We start from the raw sequence: 21,706 nt of genomic DNA, 5'->3' as shown, positions 1-21,706 counted from the left end.
CCCTCCATGGGGGTCTAGGAAGGGATAACTAGGCTGGCCTAACTGGGATCTGTCTTTCCAGTCCCTGGATGAAGCCCTCAAGTACTGCAACTACGTGTTCACCATCGTCTTTGTGTTCGAGGCGCTGCTCAAGCTGGTGGCCTTTGGTTTCCGGAGGTTTTTTAAGGACAGGTGAGAGCATTTTGGACCCCTGTGGATTTGGGATTCAGGGCTGGACTGACCCAATTTCAGAGCCAGATTCTGGGGAGGTGTAGCAGCACTGTGGTGACACAGGAAGAGCCCAGGGCTGGCTCTCAGTGGGTGCAAACTTTGTAGTGTAAGAGCTGAAAATCCTGAGAAGTGCTGGCGGTGCTTTGCAGGAGGAATTCAGGAAATCTCCCCCAAATTCCAGATGCATCTTTTCCCCCAGGATTTCCCTTTCCACCAGGCCTGAGCAGCTCAGCTTAGAGGTCAGAAACACTTCCCAGTCAGCTCCCAGTCACCTCCCAGATTTTGTAGCTCAAGGGTGTCTGTGCCAGCTGCTCTGAGCTGGTTTTGTACCACCTAAAAATCACGGGCCCAGATGAGAATGAGGAGATGTGTGGGAAATAAATTTGTAGAAAATTTTAAAAAGTTAATAGAAAGTTTATATAGTAAACTATATTTGTATATAAACTTTGTATATAAAGTTTGTATATATACAAACTTTATATATTTGTATATTTGTATATATACAAATATATATTTGTATATTAACTTTGAGATTAGAAATATTATAGAATAAGATAGATATTGTTTAGAGAAAAATAGAACTAAAAATTAAGTTTTAAAGGATGGTTTTATTAAAAAAACCTAAATACTTTGGGTAAATAGAACTATAGAAGCTATATTCTATTTAAACTCAATAGGAGTAAATTTAGATAATCAACTTAATCCGACAGAGATGCATTTGGGATTTGCTGGTGCCTGTCATTAACATAAAATATGTCTAATTTGAATTGTGTTTGTCCTTCCTGCCTGTGCAGGTGGAACCAGCTGGACTTGGCCATAGTCCTGCTGTCCATTGTGGGGATCACTCTGGAGGAGATCGAGATGAACGCTGCCCTTCCCATCAACCCCACCATCATCCGCATCATGAGGGTGCTCAGGATAGCCAGAGGTGGGTCCTGCTCTGGGCTCCCCAGGAAATCCTTTGGATGTTTGTCCTTCCAGCCCTGCTGGTTCATTTCCAGTGGGGAACATGGGATGGCAGCTCAGAGACCAGCTGGGGGTTCCATGGGGTTTTCATCTGGGGCTGGCTTCTGATTCCAGCCTGGGATCACTGAGCTTTTATCCGAGTCCAGAGCAGGGTGGGAAGTGATGGAAATATGGGCTTGGGAAGATGCTCTTCACTGGTGAGGTGCCTCCCATTTTCCTGCCTGGGCACGTTGGGGTTCTTGTAGGTTTTTGTCCATTTTCATAGAATTTCAGGATGGTTTGGGTTGGAAGGGACCTTAAAGCCCATCCCATTCCAGCCCTGCCATGGGCAGGGACACCTTCCACCATCCCAGCCTGGCCTTGGACACTTCCAGGGATGCAGGGGCAGCCCCAGCTTCTCTGGGAATTCTATTTCAGCCCCTTTCCACCCTCCCAGGGAGGAATTCCTTCCCAAAATCCCAGAACCCCCTGGCAGTGGGAATGCATTCCCCTTGGGACTGACAGGGGGATGTTCAGCCCTGCTGGGATCAGGGAGATCCTGGTTTTCAGCAGAGAAATCCCCACGTGTCCAAACAGCATTAAGGGAGATTTAAACCCTCCCTGGCAGACCTGAACCTTGATTTCCCTCCTGGATTTTCCCTGCAATTTCCCCCCAGCCCTGCTGAGCAGGATTTGCTCCTCATTTCAGTGCTGAAACTGCTGAAAATGGCCACGGGCATGAGAGCTCTGCTGGACACGGTGGTGCAAGCCCTGCCCCAGGTAAGCCCCCAAAATTCCTCATGCCCAGGGTGCTCCCCTTGGGGACAGAAGTGCCTTTGGGGCCTGGGGACAGCTCTGGGTTTGGTGGCCTCCAGAAGCCACCTGGGGAGGGTCTCAGCTTCCTCCAGGCCATGGGAGTGGAGTTTTTTGTGGTTCACCCTGAAGTGTGTTTGATGGGAGAAGCAAAATGATGGGAAAAGAGCTCCCAGAGAGCAAATTCCTGTAGGCAGAGCTTGTACAAACCCCAGATCCCACTGGCAAGTTTGGGAAACACCAGGAGGGACAGAGAAGGACCTTGGAAAAAGCACTGGGAGCTCCCAACTCAGGAGTTTAATTTGGGAGGCAGGAACGGCCACAATTATTGACAGAGGTGCTGCAGCCTTGGAAAGGCAAATTGGGGAGAGGCTTCTGAGGGTTAAAATCTTGATTTGGGGACACCAATCACCATATTCTCCTGAGCTGCAAGAGAAACAACAACACTTCCAGACCCAGGGAATTTGATAGGATCCTGCAAGTGTTCACTTCCTGGGACCCCTTTTTTATGGGTCTGAGAAAAGGAGAGAAGCTTTTTGCTGGCTTTCAGTCCTCCATCAGAATTCCAAGGTGTTTGGGGTTTTTTTTTCATGTTATCCTTTTTAAGGTGTGTTCTGCTTGTTTGTGGGTGTGCTGGTGTGAGCTCTGATTGTTCAGTGCTGGAGTTAATTCAGATTAACCCTGCCCATCCCAATTCCCTGGAGCAGCCAAGGGCAGACCCCAAGTGGGTGGGTGTCTCCTCCAGAGGATGAGTGAGAGAACCAGCAGAAAACATGGAATTACCCAAAACCACCCCTGGGACTCAGTTCCTAAGTGCAAAGCAGCCCACCATCTATTCCAGGAGAGCTAGAAAATGGGGAATTTCTTTTCTTTGCAAAGACCCCTTTGCTTTGATCTTCATCATTGCCATAAACACATTTCTAATCCCAGCATTTGCCCTTTGGCATCCAGATTTCCTGAAGGATTTGGCCTGAGGCTGAGGCAGGGATTTACCAACCTGACCCCTGGGCTGGCATTTCAAGAAATCCTTGGATTTGTGTCTGTTTTTCAGTTTACAAAGCATTGTCACCACAGCCCATGTTTTCTCTCCCTCCTTGTTTTCTGTCCCCACCTTCCCCAAACAATAGGGTGGCTCCTGGCCAGGGTTTGGGGTTCCTTGGGGTGTTCTTGCAGTTTGCATTCCCAGCAGGGTCTCTTGTCAAGGGAAAGCCCCAGGGATATTCCAAGCAGATCTCGTGCAGATAAAAAAATGCCACTTTGGTCTCCAGTGAAGTTCAGAAAATGAGAAGGGAATTTTAAGAAGAGCTCTCTGACAACCATCACTCTTCATAAAGCTGCAGCTTTCATTTCCAAGGCAGGGCATGAGTTCCTACCCTAATTAAATTAGCATCCTAAAACCACAGCTGGAAAATCCTCATAGAATGTGGTTTCTAAGTGACAAAAAAAGAGCTAATTTAATGTTTATTCATTCAGGTTTGGGGGGAAATTCTTTGTCTGGTGTGTGGAGAATGCCCATTTATGGGCTGACAATGACAAGGAGCTGTCACTGCATTTCTGGGGGGTGATTTTCATCAGCTTTGGATTTGGTTTTTATTCAGCAATTTGAGTAACACTTGGAGAACCAATTATCCCCAAATTTGGGGGAATGTAGCATTTTGATCCAGGACTGTCACAGGATTAATCTCCTCTTTTGGGATTTCAGACTGAGCTTGAGCTGCTCTTTTCAAAGTGTCCCTGCCCTGCTCCTCGTGTGGTGACCTCTGCCTGCCAGGTCAAAAACCTTCTCCTCCACCTGATCTGTGGGGCAAAACGAGATTGAGAAGAGAAAAAAAAAATGAGGAGAGGCCACAGAGACAGAAAGAATGGTCAGGGAATGAGCTCAGATTCTCTGCCCACCTTTTCCATCTCCTTCCAATCCCTGCTTCTTGTTTTAAAGATTCAGTGTTAGGGAATCAGCCATCCCCTGTTGATGGAATACATTCATGTTTACTCTTCTTACTAAGAAAATATCTGGTGAGTTTAGTCTGAATTAGCAAGGTTTGGTTTTTCACTGGATGTAATTTTGCTTTTTTCTTGTAGCACTTCTCCTTTATGGAGCAATGGTAGATAAAATAATCTCCTGCAGTCTGGAGAACAGGAGAGCAGTGAACTCCTTTAATCTCTTGGTGTGGAGCAGCTTTTCAAGACCTGCTTCAAGTGTTTTCCTCTTCTTTCTGTGCTCCAGCTCGTTAAGGCTCCATAATTAATTACACCACTCATCCATCACTGATCATTTCCTTGCTCCTAAGTCTGGTGGCTGCTGGGTTTGGAAGCAAGGGCTGCTCTCTAAAGCTCCTGTTTGATGGTTTTTATTTAGTCCTTTTCCCATTCCCAGCTTTCCAAAGTCCCTTTTGGTATCAGACTTGGGGTATTTTCCAAAGTCCCTTTCTGTATCAGATCTGGGTTCAAATGCTCCTGGTGGCAGTGAATCCCCCAGCAGTCACTGCTGAGCTTCCTCAGCTCTTCCTGCTGGGGAGCACAACTGAGGTCCAGCCCAATCCCACCCTCCAACAGCAATAAGATGTGGAATTTCCCTGTCAGAAGATCTGGGTTGTTTTCTCTTCTCTGGTCTCACTTGATCCATGGATGGAACATTAATTCCCTGTACAAGAGACTCCTCTCTGTCTTCAACAGCTTGGAACTGCCCCCACAGGGACTCCTTTTCCTTTTCCTTTTCCTTTTACTTTTCCTTTTCCTTTTCCTTTTCCTTTTCCTCTCCCTTTTCCTCTCCCTTTTTCTCTCCCTCTTCTTTCTCCTTCTCCTTCTCCTCCTCCTTCTCGTTCTCCTCTTTCCCTTCCCCATTCCCTCTTCCCTCTCCTCTTTGTGGAAATCCAGATAACACCTTTTACAGATAACCTGGTAATAACTCCCACATTACCCCAAATTCTTTGGGATTTCATCAATGCCATAAGTTTCCAGGCTGATTTTTCAGACACCAAAACACTCAGGCTGCTTAGAGCAAAACCCAACACCCTCTCCTGTTGCCTCAACCTCGAAAGTTTGTTTATCCCTTTTATTTTAATTCCCTGTAATTATTTGCTCATTTGCCTCCCCAGCAGTGTGTGGGGGGTGCTTTGTGCTTGTGCCTGCTCATTTCTAATGGCTCCCAAACCATCAGTGGTCCAGCAGACAGGAGCAGCAAAAGCTGTTCCAGAAGGCAGCAGAGGCAGATGAAATAACCCAGCCCAGCCATCCACATCCCTGTTTTATCTTTATTATTCCCTGGAGGATTGTAATAATGTTAGGGAAATTGCAGAGCCAGTTTAGGCTTTACAGCAATTACAGCCTGCACTGGGTGATTGGACTATTCCCATTTCTTTAATATAAAAAATCCCCTCTTTCATCAGCAAGAGCTGTGTTAATTTTATAATGACAGATATCACACTGATAAACTTTCTGATTAAATCAAGCACAGTCCAAATAACCAAAAAATCTGTGGCTGTGCCACCTCAGAGAAGAAAACTCTCCCAAAGTCAGAGTTCACTAAAATGCACCTCAGAGATCAGGAATCCCTGGGCCTGACTGCCTGGATCCCCTCCTAGCTCCTTGTTTTTCAGGGATAAAATCCTGCTGGTGGTGCAGAGAACTCACTTTGTCTCAGTTAGGAGCTGCTAACAGGGAGATTAAAGTGGCAGCAGAGATAAATGGGAGCAGGGGGGAGCAGGCCAGGTCACTCTGCCCTTCGTGTTCTCTGCCTGAATCACCAAAAATCTGCTCCAGGAGACGTTTTTGAGGCTTGGATTCTGTGCTGGGATGAGATCCAGCACGGAGGGCTGTGAAGCTGGTGGTGTGAAGAGCTTTTGAGCTGTTTTCATGTCACTTGTCACCCCCTTCAGCCGCCCTGGGGGCTTGGAACACCTCCAGCAGCACCTGGAGCTGCCAGCGCTGGTGTTTGGGATCAGGATTTTCCTGTGGGACACAGAAAGCTGAAATCTGGGAAGCTCTTGTTGAGAAGGGCCTGCAGAGGAAAAGGCTCAGGGAGTTCTCCTCTTCTTGGAGCACTGCAAGCCCTCCATGCCTGTGAAACCTTTGGAAGCAGCTCCTCTCCTGCCTTGCTGCTGTCTCAGAGTCCCAGCAAAGGAGAGGAAAGGGCCCCAAACCCAACCCAGAGCCCAGGTCCCAAAGCAGCCCTGCCCCACAGACTGCCCTGGGTGGCCAAATTCCAGAGTGGAGGGTGATGGAGAAGCTGCTGCTTCCCCCAAGGGCATTTCTGCTCCTTGCCCCACACAAAGACCTCCCTGGGCCCCTTGAAGCAGAACTCAGAGAGGGACCAGGCTGCTGGTCCCAGGGGAAATCTGATTTTCCTCTGGCCCCCCATCCCTGCTGTGCTTGTGTTGAAAATGTGATGGAGTGATTTCATTCATGACCTCGACTTGCCTGACCCTTGTTCTGCTTTCTCCTTGTGTAGGTAGGGAACCTTGGCCTACTTTTTATGCTCCTGTTTTTTATCTATGCTGCCCTGGGAGTGGAATTGTTTGGCAAGCTGGGTGAGTAATGGGCCCCAGGCCGCTGGCTCCATCCGGTTGGTGTTTATTTGCTATCTGCCTGCTTCCTTTTCTCCCTCTCTCTCTCATTCTTGGGCCTTCCTTAGCTTCACACTCATGTTCTGAAGATGGAAGTTTCCTCTTGATCTCAGGGTCACAGCTGACACACGAGGATGTAACACAGAACCTTTCTGACACACGCACACACATTCAGGGCTCTGGCCTATGCCAGCCTTGGCTGGAGAGGAACTCTCTGCTTTTTAAATATCATTGCCCAGCATGGATTGGTTCAAGTTTGCTACTGGAGACAGAGCACGAGTCTGCAGAGCTGGATGGGGGTCAGGTTCCTGCTGGAGAGATGCCACCATAAACATGTCCCTGCTCACAGCTTCCCCCACAGCCCATCAGTTCCCTGCACTTGGCTGCCACTGCTCCTGCAGCTCCCAGGGCTCCTCTGTCCCCTGCTCTCAGCATTACCCTCCCCTCTCTCCATCAATCAGGAGGCATCCAGTGCTTCCTGCTTGTCCAGCATTAATTAATCCTCCAGTTTGAGGAGACTGCAGCTGCTCAGGAATGTGCCCATCACTAAAATCAGAGCAAACCCCAGCCTTGCCCAGCCTGGAAAATGCTGTTGGAGGGAGCTGTGTCTGCATCCTCAACATTTCCATCCCAATTAGAGCTCCAGGAGCACCAGAAGGGCCCTTCCTGAGCAGAGTTTATGGCTGTCATTAATCCCCTTTATGAGCCCAGCCCTCTGCTCAGATTACAAGTGCCTGAGAGCAGAATAATTCTTTCAACCAAAACCAAATTATTTTTCAGTCTCTCACAAATTCCAGGGAAGGAATTAGTTCTGCACCCACCCTGAGTGAGACACTGAGGGTTTATATTTTACCCCTGGAGTTATGGGTGTAATTGTTCAGTCACAGGGGTGAAAAATGGCTCTTCTGGTGTTTCCACACACACCTGGGCAATGCCAGCCCAGGGAACCCCACTGGGGCAGGACTCTGCTTCCCAGCCCAATGTAATGGGAATATTCCTTCCTTTTTCCTGATCAGTCCATGCCAGCCACAAGAACCATCAGCCCTCTCTCCCCCAGGACTGGTCATTTGTGGGTTTTTCTTGGATTCTTTTTTTTGTTTTTCCTTCCAATTTACCTCAGAATAATTACCTAAGACTGAAATGCCCAACCAAGAGCCATTGCTGCCTGTCCTAATGGATATTTAACGAGGCTGTGTTTTATGGGAAGATGGATATTTCATATGTTCAATTTGCATTCATTAGGCTATTAATTCTCAGGGGGAAAATGTCAAATTGCTCCACTTTATCTCAGTGAAAATATCCCTCGTGGTGGACGTAAAAAATCATCAAGGCAAGGGCACAATCAACAGGAAAACAGACAAAGGAGGCTGTAGAGCAGGAGTAAAGAAAATCACAGAAATCAGACGATCATGGAATGGTTTGGGTTGAGAAGGACCTTAAAGCCCATCCAGTGCCACCCCTTGCCATGGGCAGGGGCACCTTCCACTAGCCCAGCTTGCTCCAAACCCTGTCCAACGTGGCCTTGAATGCTTCCAGGGAGGAGAATTCCACCCCCACCGTTTCCACAGCTCCTGCTGTCCCGTCCCAAGGTTCTCCAGCTGCAAACACCTTTCCCCCTGTCCCCCCTGTTCCTCCTGAGCAGGATGTCAGCACCCCCTGGTACCATAAATCCATGGGAGGTGGCTCTGGGGGCTGCTGTGGGAACTCCAGCATGGCTTGGCTGATGTGCTGCTCCTTCCCTGCCCCACAGATTGCAGTGAGGAGAACCCCTGTGAGGGCCTGAGCCGCCACGCCACCTTCACCAACTTCGGCATGGCCTTCCTCACCCTCTTCAGGGTGTCCACGGGGGACAACTGGAACGGGATCATGAAGGTGTGTGCAGCCTCTGGGGGCTTCCTCCTCTCTGGAGGCACAGTTTTTAACAGATTTAGGCAACTCTTGGGCGAAAACAAAAATGTTTCCTCTTAAGACCTCAAAAATGGGACTTCTAATAGAAAAGCCAGGTGTGTTTTCAAGATTTGTCCAAAGTCTCACCCAGCCTGAAGCTTTGTTCCTGGATGTAATATTGAAGGAAAATTATGCCAGGTTTTTGACTGGGAGGAGTAACCATGTGCTCTGGGTGCTGTGCCTTTGGGATGTGTCACAGAATCACAGGATCATGGAATGCTTTGGGAGGGAAGGGAATTTAAAGCTCATCCAGTGCCACCCCTGCCATGGGCAGGGACACCTTCCTTGCTCCATGCTCTGTCCAACCTGACCTGAAGCACTCCAGGACATGAGAAATCCAAAACTTCTGGGCACCCCATTCCCCTCTTTGTAGGTGCTGTAATCCATGACCCCCTTATTTCCTCTTACCTGTTTCAGTTGTACCCACTTTGTGCTCTTTTGGTGTTTTGAGACATACACTTTAAGGAATTTAGAGATTTTAGAGGAGCTAAGATTTTAGTTAGAGATAAGCTTTATTGGAGTTAATTAAAATAAATGGGTAGGCCTTGATGAAGTTAGAAGTTAGTAGTTAACTAATAATTGATTGTTTGTCAACACAATGTTTGGTTAGCTGGGTTTATAATGAAGAATATAGAAACTGATAAATAGCTTTTAGGAACATAAGACAATTGTGGCCTCCTCTGTTCTGAAACCAATGGGATTCTACCAATGGGTTCATTTGTCAGATTTGCATTGAAAAGGTAGAAAGGTCAGAACGAGGAGGACTTCATTTACTTCCTCATTTTGGGACCCCTCCCCATGAAAGGGACCACCGACCCATTTCAAGGAGCAAACTGTGCATGCTTAATGGCTTTTGAACTAATTACCATACAAAGTGAGGAATGGGATGTACCAAAGTTATGAATATGCATTTGCATTTTGGGTATTCAATACTTGTATAGATAAAAGGACTCTGCAATCACCTGTAAATTGTGGGGTGTATTTGGGAGTTATCCCACAATAAACAAACACTTTCTAACTTTAAACTGTTAGAGAGTTTTTGGATATCGGTACTAGATCAATATCCATACTGGGAATGGGATGTACCAAAGTTATGAATATGCATTTGTGTTTTGGGTATTCAATACTTGTGTAGATTAAAAAGGACTCTGTAATCACCTTTAAATTAATACTTAAATAGATAAAAGGGCTCTGGAATCACCTGTAAATTGTGAGGTGTATTTGGGAGTTATCCCCGCAGGCTGCAATAAACTTTCTAACTTTAAACTGTTAGAGAGTCTTTGTCCATCACAGTTGGATATCGGTACCAGATCAATATCCATATTGGGAATGGGATGCACCAAAGTTATGAATATGGATTTGTATTTTGGGTATTCAATACTTGTGTAGATGAAAAAGGACTCTGTAATCACCTTTAGATTAATACTTAAATAGATAAAAGGGCTCTGGAATCACCTGTAAATTGTGAGGTGTATTTGGGAGTTATCCCCGCAGGCTGCAATAAACTTTCTAACTTTAAACTGTTAGAGAGTTTTTGTCCCTCACAGTTGGATATCGGCACTAGATCAATACCCATATTTTCAATGACTCCGTTTGTGCCCCTGGAGCCCCAGCAGAGGCTCTCCAATGGCTGCCTGTCCCCCTGGTGCAGGACACGCTGCGGGAGTGCACGCGGGAGGACAAGCACTGCCTCAGCTACCTGCCCGTCATCTCCCCCGTCTACTTCGTCACCTTCGTCCTCATCGCCCAGTTCGTGCTGGTCAACGTGGTGGTGGCAGTGCTGATGAAGCACCTGGAGGAGAGCAACAAGGAGGCCAAGGAGGACGCTGAGATGGACGCCGAGATCGAGCTGGAGATGTCCAGAGGAACCGGCGGGAGCAGGAGCGGGGCCGGGGAGAGCCGGGCGCTGCACGGGAACCTGGAGCACCCCAAGGGGAAGCAACAAGGCCTGGTGAGAGCTGGGCTGGGGAGGGGATGGATCCCACCAGCCTGACCAGCAGATCCCACACAGAGCCAGAGAGGGAGACAAGGGGCTGTCCCAGCCCCTACCCCAGGGATGTCACCACCACCTCACATCCTGAGGCAGCTGCCAGGCCTGCTGGAGGTGGAAACGTTATCCTGGCCATTATTCCAGTGGAGAGTTCAAAGTCCACCTCTCCACTTCACTCTCAGGTTGTGGATTTAAAGTTAGAGCCATAAAAGCCACATAAAAGTCCCTGTCCTGCTGTCCCAGCCAGTCCTTGTCATTTTTCAGGGCAGCAGGACTAATGAGCAATCCCAAAAATCCTGGGAGTGCTGGCACTGGGAGCCCTGGCACCTGCAGCATGGGATGGGATAAATTCCCTTCACAGGTTCTGTTGAATCCCACTTTGGGATTTCCAGAGGATCCTCCAGCAATTTAGTGCTGCTGTAAACCTGCAGCTCCCTAAGGCTCTGCCGAGGACATGGAGAACTTGGGAATTGTCAGAGCCCCTCAGAAAGGAGCTGCAGGTCCCTGGGCTGATTTTTGGAGGTCCCTGGGTTAATTTTTGGTGGTTTCTGGGCTGATTTTTGGAGGTCCGTGGGTTGATTTTTTGGAGGTCCCTGGGTTGATTTTTGGAGGTTCCTGGGTTGATTTTTTGGAGGTTCCTGGGTTGATTTTTTGGACACTGCCTGCCCTCTGATCCCTGCCAGTCTTCCAGGAAAACAATCAGAAGTGCAGGGGGAGGGAGGGTGTGAGATAATTGTCTCACCCCATGTCAGCAGCCTGTGATTAAGAGTGAACATGGAACTGCTTTGTCACCACCATCACAAATAAATCTACCGCGAAATCAGTGGGGGCTTGGAGATTAAATTACATTAAATTAGATTTTTGTGAAATCTATCAGGCTCCATTAGGGCGAGGAGAAAGATTTGGTTACACAGGGATGGGGAATTGGCTGTTTGAATGTTGCTCCTGACAAACATTCCTGCAGGGAAATGCCCAGGTTGCTTTTCTAATTGAGGGAAGAGAGGGCACCTCCCCTCACACAGGCCGGGAGTGCAAACAATCCGTTCTCCTTGGGCTTTCCTCATCTTCCAACACTTCCCAAACACATCAGGAGCCAGGCAGAGCCTCCTTTTAACCCTGGAGGTGATGAGGGTGAGAAGTGTCCCCTTCATCCTTCCACCATGTCCTGCCATTACCCCACAAAAGCCCAGGCCACCAGGCTGAGGTGGTCCCACCCACAGTAGCTGCACTTTGGGGCTGTGTCTGAGCTGTCCCAAACCTGTCCCTCCATAACCACAACCTTTCCAGCCTCTGTCCTTTCCACAGAGCATCCTTTAAAATGTGCATTTGGTGTGACTTCAAATGTTAAACCCAGAGCTGCAAGCAGAGTTTTTTGTTTGTGGAGAAAACAGTGTCAGGTTTGATTTTATTGTTGTTATTGCAAGAATTTGTTTGTGATGCTGAGGAAACTGAGGCAGGGAGGGATCAACACCTCAGGCTTCCAGCAATCCTCAGAGCTGGGATTCAGGAGATGCTCCAGGGAGATTCCCAACAAACCAGAAGGGCTTCAACCTCCTCTGCTCCCAGTCACCCCCCATGCCCAGGTCCCATCCCAATTTCCAGGGTATGGGATCAGGCTCTGGAGTGCAGCAGGTGTTTCCCAGCAAGGAGGAGGAGCAGCAGTGATGCCTCCAAACCATCCTCACTGTCCAGGGCAGCTCTCCAACAAATTTCCCATCCATGGTTCATATTTCAAGCCCTTATTTCATTTGAAATTTACCCACGTCCCTAATCCAGTCAGCTCTCAACAGCTGAACCTTTAAAAATGGAAGTGGCTGATGTCAAGAAGGGCTTTCTGTTCATTTGTTCCAGCCACAGCCAAGCTGAGCTTTAGGAGCCAAACCTCAGATCCTGCTGTTCAGGTGCTGAGACCTTTTGTTCTCCTTGTGGCTCAGGGCTGAGCAGGAGCCCCTGGCTGCCCCCAGCCCAGGGGAGGCCGTGCTGGTGGAGCTGATGAGCTGGGATGGCCAAGGACCAGCTGGCCCTGGCTGCTGAGGCTTTCATCCATCAGCTGAGAGCCCTGGGTGGCTCCTGGGCACAGCCACAGCTGGCAGAGCTGGATGCCAGCAATCTGTAAATACCTGCTGGTCCCTCCTTCCCAGCCAAGTTCCACAGGGTAAAAGCATGGAGTAATTCATCTTGGGGTGTGCACCTTCAGGGAGCTGAGGAAAGACATTTCTAAGCCAGAAATACAAGTTAAAAACCAGATTTAACCAGATCCTTGGTGAGCTCCAAACCTGAGGGACCTCAGGGACAGGTTTTGCTGGCAGAGCAAAGCAAAATACATTTAATTTAAGACATGCAGCTGGGAAAATGTTTTCAATCAGTCACTGGGATGCTGATGTGAAGGGAGAACCAGAGGGATTCACTGTGTTTGAGATAAAAGGGGAAATTGGGAGGGCAATGTGTCCAGCCAGGACAAGGGAAGAGATGAGAATCTTGACTCCATGTTTCAGAAGGCTTGATTTATTATTTGATGATATATATTATATTAAAAGAAAACGATATATTAAAACTACACTAAAAGAATAGAAGAAGGATTTCATCAGAAGGCTAGAAAGGAATAGAAAGGAATGATGATAAAATCTTGTGACTGACCAGAGAGTCCGAGCCAGCTGGACTGTGATTGGCCATTAATTAAAAACAACCACATGAGACCAATCCCAGATCCACCTGTTGCATTCCACAGCAGCAGATAACCATTGGTTACATTTTGTTTCTGAGGCCTCTCAGCTTCTCAGGAGAAAAAATCCTGATGAAAGGATTTTTCATAAAATACATCCATGACAAGAAATCATTCTTATCTTCTCGCAGGCTTCTCCCAGGACGATGCCTGGGAAATCTGTGTCCCCCTCTGTGGCCAGAGAGCTGCTGCTGCCACAGGGCTGGTGCCACCTCTCTCTCCTGTTGCTCTGCAGGGCAGTGCAGGCTCGCTGAGGGCCCAGGACTCCCAGAACCTGCTGACAGTCAGGAAGATCTCCGTGTCCCGCATGCATTCCCTGCCCAACGACAGCTACATGTTCCGGCCCGTCACCCCCGCCACGGCCCCCCTGCCCCTGCACGAGGTGGAGATGGAAACCTACCCCTGCAAAGCCCAAAGAGGTACCACCCTCACAGATTCCTCTGCTCTGGGGCAAAGGGTTGGGTTCCTCCCCGCAAGAAGGACGTGGAAGGGCTGGAGCTGTCCAGGGAAGGGGGTGCAGCTTGGAGGGCTCAGCCTGGAGAAGCTCAGGGGGAAACTTCTCATTCTTCAAAACTCCTTGACAGGATGGGGCAGGGCTGGGCTCTGCTCTCAGGGAACAGGGTCAGGGTGAGAGGAAACAGCCTCAGGTTGTGCCAGGGGAGGTTTGGATTGGATATCAGGGAAAATTTCTTCACTGGAAGGTGTTCGAGCTTCAGAACGGGCTCCCAGGGCAGTGGTGGGATCATCATCCCTGGGAGTGTTCAAAAAACCTGTGGATCTTCCTGAACCTGTGTTCAAAACACCTGGGACTTGATTTAGCACCGGCCTTGGCAGTGCAGGATTAATGCTTGGAATCCACGGTCTTCTCCAATCTTTACAACTCCATGGTTACACCCACAGAGGGGTTCAGTGAGGAGCAACCAAGCCAAGCATGGCCTGAGCAGGGCTCGCTCCCCTGTGGTTCCAGCAGCACCACAGGGCTTCCCCACACCCTGCAAAGCTCCACGTCTCCATCACCTGCCCAGCAGCACCACAGGGCTTCCCCACATCCTGCAAAGGTCCACGTCTCCATCACCTCCCCAGCAGCACCACAGGGCTTCCCCACACCCTGCAAAGCTCCACGTCTCCATCACCTCCCCAGCAGCACCACAGGGCTTCCCCACACCCTGCAAAGCTCCACGTCTCCATCACCTCCCCAGCAGCACCACAGGGCTTCCCCACATCCTGCAAAGCTCCACGTCTCCATCACCTCCCCAGCAGCACCACAGGGCTTCCCCACACCCTGCAAAGCTCCACGTCTCCATCACCTCCCCAGCAGCAAGCTCAGGTGCTTGGGGAGAAGCAAAGCTCCCAAGCTCAGGTGCTTGGGGAGAAGCAAAGCTCCCAAGCTCAGGTGCTTGGGGAGAAGCAAAGCTCCCAAGCACAGGCACAGGTTTTTAGCTGAGGGAAAGGGAGCTGTGCATTCCCTCTGACTCCTGCCTGCAGATCAATAACATCCCCAGGAATAAAAGGCAGAGTTGGGATGGCTTCCAGCACAATTCCTCATGTTTCAGGCAGGCTGCAGCCTCGGGGCAGTGCCTTTCAGCAGCACACGTGGAGTTCAGAGCTGCAGGAGTTTCTTTGGCAGCAGAAAGATCAGAAACCACTCTCTGGTTCTTCCTGAGCCCAGCCTTGTAATGAATGTCATGGAGAGACCCCAAAATCCAGGAATCACAGAGCCTTTGAGGGGGCATTCATCCTCTGCATCCCAGCACATTTCCCTGGAAATGCCTTTCTGTCTCTTCTGTCAAGCTGCTTTGAAGGGGAAATTGTTGGAATTTAGGGTGTTGAGAAGTTTAGGTTTATTAAGTTGATAGATTTTTATTTTTAAGAGAGTATTGTATTTAATTAGAAGTTGTAGAGAAAGTTTTTTAAATTAAATTATAGAATTGAGATTATGAGTGTGTAGTTTGATTAGCAGTGTATAATATTATGTAGTGGAAAATTTAGAGTTTAAGGTTTTAAAATATAGTGATATATGTAAAGTAAAATAGGGGTTTTAGGGTGGAGGTTGGGGTGAGTTTTTTTAATTTTTTAATGGGTTTGGGTAGTATTCTATAATTGGATAGAAAAGCTTGTATTGTGGGATATGAGGGATTAGTTATTAGGTTAAAAGTAAAAATACAAAGGAAATAGATCTGAAACACAACTCTGCCTCCCTAAAAGCACACGTGCTCCTGGAGGGGCTTCCTAGAACTTTTCCCAGCCTGGTTCCCTTTGATCCAGCATGGTTTGAAATGCCAGAACTGCCCAGTGGATTTGCATAGCCTGATTTGCTCTGATTTCCTTGGGAGAAGGAACTCTGTGTTTGTTCAGACTCTCTGGGAGCCAGGTCATGTTCTCTGCTCAGTGTTTATTATTATTTCACCTGCAAATTCCTGGTGAAGGAAAGAAAACAGAGGTTGAGTTTCACAGGCAGCCTCCTGGGGCTGCTTTTCATCCCTGGAGTGGCTGTAAAGGAGGATTTATATCCATATAAAACTGCTGGGGCGTTGGCAGGGGTGGGTAGAGCCCACCAAGGATTCTCTGATGTTTCCTCAATTCCTAAATTTCTCTCCAAGAGCACTGGAGGGATGGATATGATGGATATGATGGATGTGACTGTTTACCTGGTGGTAAAACCAGCAGCACCCCAAGCTGTGCTGCTCCTGAGCTGCCCAAACTCTGCTTCAAGTCACAGATCCATAAATTATATCCAAATAAAACTGAGCCCGTGGAGACTCCCACGAGTGTTTTCATGGGCTTCAGGATGTCTGATCTTCTTCACTGAGCACACAGTGAAAATCCTGTGGGATGAGCAGATCTCAGGATATTTTGGTTTTAGATGCAGTTTGCTGATTTCCTAGAAAAACAAGAGAAAAAATATCCAGCTCCAGAGATCTTCAGTGCTCCTGAGCATCCAGTTTGGAGGGGGTTTGGGTTTCCTATATGAGAGCTCGATGGAAAGTGTCCAACAGGAGGAAATTCCAGCTGAGGACAGGGAGTAGAGCACTGAGTCTGGATTTTATGACCATGTTTGTGACAGACTTTATGCCAGAGTTTTTCTGCATCATAAAAAGCACTTTTTATAAAGCCTGGAATAGCACATGAACAGCACAGGCTCAGCCTGAAAGTCTGGGTCTAAGAGAACCCAAAAAAAAACCTGGGGAGAAGCAGGGTAGGGGTGGGAATTCCTTCTGTGGTGTTCTGGAGAAAAGCTCCAAAAGAAAAATTATTAAACACTCACTTTTCTTTGTCCCCACCAAGAAATCTGTCTGTGAAATGCAACTGTGATGTGTCTGGATGGCTTTTGTCAGGGGTTCAAGTTCCCTGACCCCTGGGTGAGATCTCTTGGAGTGATGGATAAGGGTGTTTGTAACACGGAGCTGGGCAGCACTGCAGGAACAGACGCTGGCTTTCAAACTAATGAGGACAATAAATCCTGCAGCCAAAAACCAGAGAAGATCTTTCAAACAACTCCCAAGTGCAGTAAAGCAGCACCACGGATGGGCTGGGGAGGAGGGATGGCCTTCAGACCCAGCCTGGGAGGCTTTGGGAAGAGAAAGATTCCAGCCTGTCCACGGCTCAGGGCTGTCAGAGCATTTGGAGCAGCTCCTGGTGGGACCACACTGAGCTGAGCTGAGCCTTGGGGACAGCCCCTGGTGCTGGCTGGGCTGGGCTGGGTGGGAGAACTGCCATGGGCTTGCAGAAGGTGTAGAATATCTTGAGTTAGAAGGGACCCACAAGGATCAGAGCCCTGCACAGAGACCCAAACATCTGTGAGCTCCCTGCCACCCCTGCTGAGCTTCAAAGCAGCAGACAGGATGAGGGACAAGGTTTTTAATCCAAGGTTTACGCCGAGGTTTGGCATTTCACCCAGGCCCAAGAGGTTTCTCCTTCTCCCTCCGGTGTTCCCTCCCCTCTGGAAGCTTCTGCCCCAAACCTTGAGAGCCCCCATGCCCAGCAGTGACTGCTCCCTCTGTCCTGCCCTAGGATCCATCAGCTCCACCCGCTCCCAGCCCGTGGGGGGCAGCTCCTCGCTGAGGGTGCCCGCGGAGGCCGCGCGCTGCCCCGGCCAGGACGGGCGGCACCGCTGGAAGGGGCTGGTCCCCCACGGCAGCCCCCGCTCTCCTGCTCTCAGCAAGCTGCTCTGCAGACAGGTGAGGGGCCACCTGCACCCAGAGGTAACTCCTGTCTTGTCACCTGGTTCTTTCTCTTCTTTCCCAGTCCTCTCTTGTGTTTCTTTGCTTGGAGCTAAAGTGGAATTCCTGTTTCAGAACATCAAAACGTGCCATAAATTTTGATATGTTCTCAGCAAATGTGGGAAGGTCCTTTTTTTTCCCTGCTTCCATCTTCATGGCTGTGCTGTTCTGGGAAATAAGAGCTAAAGTGTGGGGAGAAGGTGCCCAATCTCCATTTGAGAGAAGCCTCCACCATGATGGGTTGTGCTGGCTCAGGATTTGGGGCTGGAACAGCCCAGCAGATGCTAGCCCTGAACATGAAGGCTCCTCAGGTTTATCCTGTTGTACAGGAGGGTCTGACAGGACTGGCACGATGGGGCAGAGGTGAGGTGGGCTGTGTTAGACCCACCAGCCCTTTGCCTCCTGCCATGGGCTCCCCATCCCTGTGAGTGTCCCAGGCCAGCTCAGATGGGGCTTGGAGCAGCCTGGACTGGTGGAAGGTGCCCATGGCAGGGTGTGGAAAGAGATGGGCTTTAAGACCCCTTCCAACACAACGTGGCTCTATAATTCTGTGTCCATCACTGGAGGTGCTGCTGCCCAGGACATCCCCAGGCTCTCACCCCACTTCTCTCCTCTCCCCTTCCAGGAGGCCGTTCGGACAGACTCGGTAGACGGACAGAGTCCAGAGCAGAAAGACAGCCAGCAAGCAGAGCCTGGAGAGCCCCAACCATCAGCAAAGCAGCCCCAGAGCACCCTCACCCCCAGCCCTCTCCATTCCCCCCTCCCAGCCACCCCTCCACGCTCCCCCCCATCCTCCCCACACCGGCCCCTGGGCCCCCTGGCACGGAAGCACACGTGTGGCCAGCACAGCGTTCCCAGCCGGCCACCCAGCCCCAGCAGCCCCTCTGGCCCCGAGGGCTGCCAGGGCGAGCCCTCAGACCTGGCTGACGAGGAGGTTCGGCACATCAACAGCTCGGCCAAAGACTGGGCAGAGGAGCACTCGGACCCCGGCAGCCGCTCCACCTCGCCCTTCACCTCCCCGGCCCCGTCCCCCGTGCCCCTCAAGAACTGCAGCACAAGCAGCCTCTCCCGCAGGGAGAAGGACTTGAAGAAGTTCTACAGCACCGACACCAAGGGCTTCCTCAGCAAGCCCAGCTGGGCCGACGAGCAGCGGCGGCATTCCATTGAGATCTGTCCGTCCGGCGGCGCCCCGGAGCCCGCCGAGGACAAGCAGCGGCCCCCTGGCCACGTCCAGCCGGAGGCCGACTACATCCACGGAGCTCGGAGGAAGAAGAAGATGAGCCCGCCCTGCATTTCTATAGATCCTCCCATGGAGGACGAGGGAGCGGCGGCCCCGCGCACCAAACCCTCCGAGAACACCCTGCTGCGGAGGAGAACCCCGTCCTGCGAGTTCCCGGCCTACCGAGAATCCCTGGAGCTCCCGGAGAGCCGAGGGGAGCACCTCAGCATCCCCAACTTCTCCTTCGAGCAGCTGGACGGCGGCTCCTTGAGCAGCCTCTCGGAGCTGCTGGACAGCGGGCAGTCCACGCCGGCCTCCCTGGACTCGCGGCCGGACGCTGAGCCGAGAAAACAGGATCACATAAAAACTCAGCGGGGCAACGGCAAAGAGGGGGGCAAAGAGCTGCTGGGCACTGCCAAGAGCCCCCCGCGCAAGCAGGACTTGGGCCCCGTGACTGTTGCCACAGAAGAAGGCACGGATGACCCAGTATAGCTGCTGGGATGGGGGACAGGGGGGGTCTCAAGGGCTTGTCACCAATGTGGGGGTTCCAAACGAGGGGACCCAGGGCTCAGGGGTGGCCATCACCGGGGCCGTCCCCTCGCTGCGGCCACTCGCTGGGAGGAGCTGTGGAAGTTTGCAAAAAAACCACACAAACACACACACACACACACACACACACACACACACACGAGAAAAAATGAAAAAGAAACCAAACGAGCGGCTGGACGAAACTGGGGATGGGGTTCTGGGGGATTTGGCAAGAGGTTTTGGGGTTTCTTTTCTAAGGGGAAGGTGGAGTTGATGCAGGGGTGGCTTCGTTCCTCCCACGCCACTCTGTGGCCTCGATCACATTGATTCGGGTCTGAGGTGGTGGTGGTTGGGATCTGGGGGGATTCTCTTGGGGTTTTGTTGTTTTGTTTGGTTTGTTTTTTGTTTTTTTAATTTTATTTTATTTTATTTTATTTTTATTTTAAAGATGCTCAACTTTTCCTGAGGCACCTTTTTGAGCTGTCACATTACGCTGGAGTGCCTGGGAGCTGGACGTTGTCTGTATATCAGCAGTTCTATAAATAAAAATTCTGTATTTGTGAGCTACAAAATGAGGAAACAAACATACAAACAACAAAAAAAAAACCTGGAAAAAGAAATAGACCCACAAAAACTCTCTCTTCATAATGCACATATTTTTATAGAGAAACAGAGATGCTGTTTTTTGCATTACATGGGTGGTGTTTCCTTGGGTTTTCTGTGGAATTAATTATTCCAGCCATTCATTTTCCAAATGTTTCTCCTCTTTCCTCGTTTCCCTGCCCTCCACCATCACCCCACCAGCTTCTTCTCACAGCTAATGCTTCTGACATCTCGCTCATTTTCTTTTATACTTTAGAGGTTGTCCTAATTACAGACAAAAAAACCAAATCACTACTGAATTGTAGCCAGTGCAATAATAAGTTATTCATTCTTCTTGTCTGTCCAACTGTCCTGTTGCTTTCCCCCCCCCCCTTTTTTTTTAACTGAAATTCAGGTTAAACGTTGCAATAATCTGAACTAACGTGCACAAAGACGGTTTCTTGTGTTACAAAGAGAAAAAACTAATGAAAAAAAGGAAAAATAACTACATTTACAGAGAGATTAAAAAAAACTGAACAAATAAATAGTAAATTATTTAAGAAATGTATTTTGTTTACTGCAGTTCTAAGTAAATTATTGATACAGTGTGTAAAGGTGTAAAGAGCTGTCGTAGGTGATGTTCTTTGTGAGCATTTAAGGTGACGATTTGTCCTCCTCGTGACAGAACAACTCCGACCCCTTGGGGCAGTTTGCACTGCCTGTCCCTCCCTCCCCGTCCCTGGACACCTTCCCTTCCCAAGGCCCTTCCAGAAGCCTCTAGAGGAATCCAGGTCACCTTTTAACACCACTTTGGGGGGGTTTTTTGCAGATTTTTTTTTTTTTTCCCCTCCTTCCCCACCCCTCCTGCAGGCCCTGTGTCCATGGCCCAGCTTGGCCACGGGAAATAGGAGCAGGAAGGAGCCCGTGGACACCCAGGGGGGAACAAACCCATCCAGTCGTTTCCGTTTGGTTCCTTCCGTGCCGCCTCATATTTATGCCTTCACATTTATCTTCTGTTATCGATGCATCCATTACTCCAAAGGAAATGTATCTTGTTTCACATCTATTAAACTGTATAAACTGGAAGCGTGGCCTCCCTTTGTGCCCAGCTGTCCCTCCCGCTCCCAGAGCTTGGCATTCCCTGAAAACTCCTTCCTCAACCTCTCTGAGCTGCAGCCCCCCCAGGTGGGAACCATCCCTGCTGGAGCTGGAGGCTTCTCCCACCTCCCCCTGAGCTCAGAGAATCCCTCACCTCTCCTCCATATGTCGATCCGGCTGCTTCCGAGGAGCACCTGCGCCACTGTAATTAAGAGTCATTTAGAATTATTGTAAATAATGATTCTGTCTCGGTGGGAGAGCGAGGAATTCCAGAAAAGAGCCACAAAATCCATGATTAACAGTGCTTTGGGGAAGATGGCAAAGTGCTTTTGCTGCAGTTTAAGGAGGGGAGGTGAATCCCTCTGCTCCAGGCTGAGTCCTGCCTGGAGGGGTGGGGAATGCCCAGGGGTGTCCCTCAGCATCAGGGGACACTCAGGGTGTCATTTACTGCTGGGATTATTTAGCTTTGCTGGAAAAGGCCTGAATTCCCTTCAGGGGGAAAATCCTCTTGCCACAGGGTTGGTGGCTGATGGTGGTGATGGAGAGGGGTGGAACAACTTGGAAGGGCTTGAGGCCGTGGCAAGTGTCAAGAATAAATTGGGATATTTGTTCCTGGTTCTGGCTCTCTCAGCCTGCAACCCTTCCCAAAGCCCTCAAAGATCATCAGGACCCAAACCAACCCCATGAGCCTGCAGGAACATCCTGCCAGCGTGGGGAGAATCAAGCTCAGACTGAATTTCCCAGGAGCAGAGAGTGATCATGGATTGCTCCCTGATGTCTCTTTTGGAGACACTCACCTGGACTTACAGGTGCAAAACCCCCCCAGCTGCATCCCCAAACCTGGTCAAGACCAGAGAAACTATTTAACAT

General features: G+C 49.7%; 1 protein-coding gene across 1 annotated transcript in view; it reads left to right on the top strand.

The window, feature by feature from the left end:
• The window catches only part of CACNA1H (calcium voltage-gated channel subunit alpha1 H), a 111,665-nt gene extending 90,841 nt beyond the window's left edge, over positions 1 to 20,824 (top strand). The window contains exons 25-33 of the mRNA XM_066560570.1: positions 62 to 171; positions 1,005 to 1,138; positions 1,865 to 1,935; positions 6,416 to 6,494; positions 8,281 to 8,402; positions 10,129 to 10,428; positions 13,425 to 13,608; positions 17,201 to 17,367; positions 18,035 to 20,824. Coding sequence (XP_066416667.1) covers positions 62 to 171; positions 1,005 to 1,138; positions 1,865 to 1,935; positions 6,416 to 6,494; positions 8,281 to 8,402; positions 10,129 to 10,428; positions 13,425 to 13,608; positions 17,201 to 17,367; positions 18,035 to 19,120 — 2,253 coding nt within the window. The 3' untranslated portion in view covers positions 19,121 to 20,824. The remainder of the gene's footprint in view (positions 1 to 61; positions 172 to 1,004; positions 1,139 to 1,864; positions 1,936 to 6,415; positions 6,495 to 8,280; positions 8,403 to 10,128; positions 10,429 to 13,424; positions 13,609 to 17,200; positions 17,368 to 18,034) is intronic.
• Positions 20,825 to 21,706: the final 882 nt, after the last annotated feature.

The sequence above is a fragment of the Molothrus aeneus genome, chromosome 16 (assembly GCF_037042795.1).
Source record: "Molothrus aeneus isolate 106 chromosome 16, BPBGC_Maene_1.0, whole genome shotgun sequence".
NCBI lineage: Eukaryota > Metazoa > Chordata > Aves > Passeriformes > Icteridae > Molothrus > Molothrus aeneus.
Note: the sequence above shows the minus strand (reverse complement) of the source record. Positions and strands in the feature narration are given on the sequence as shown.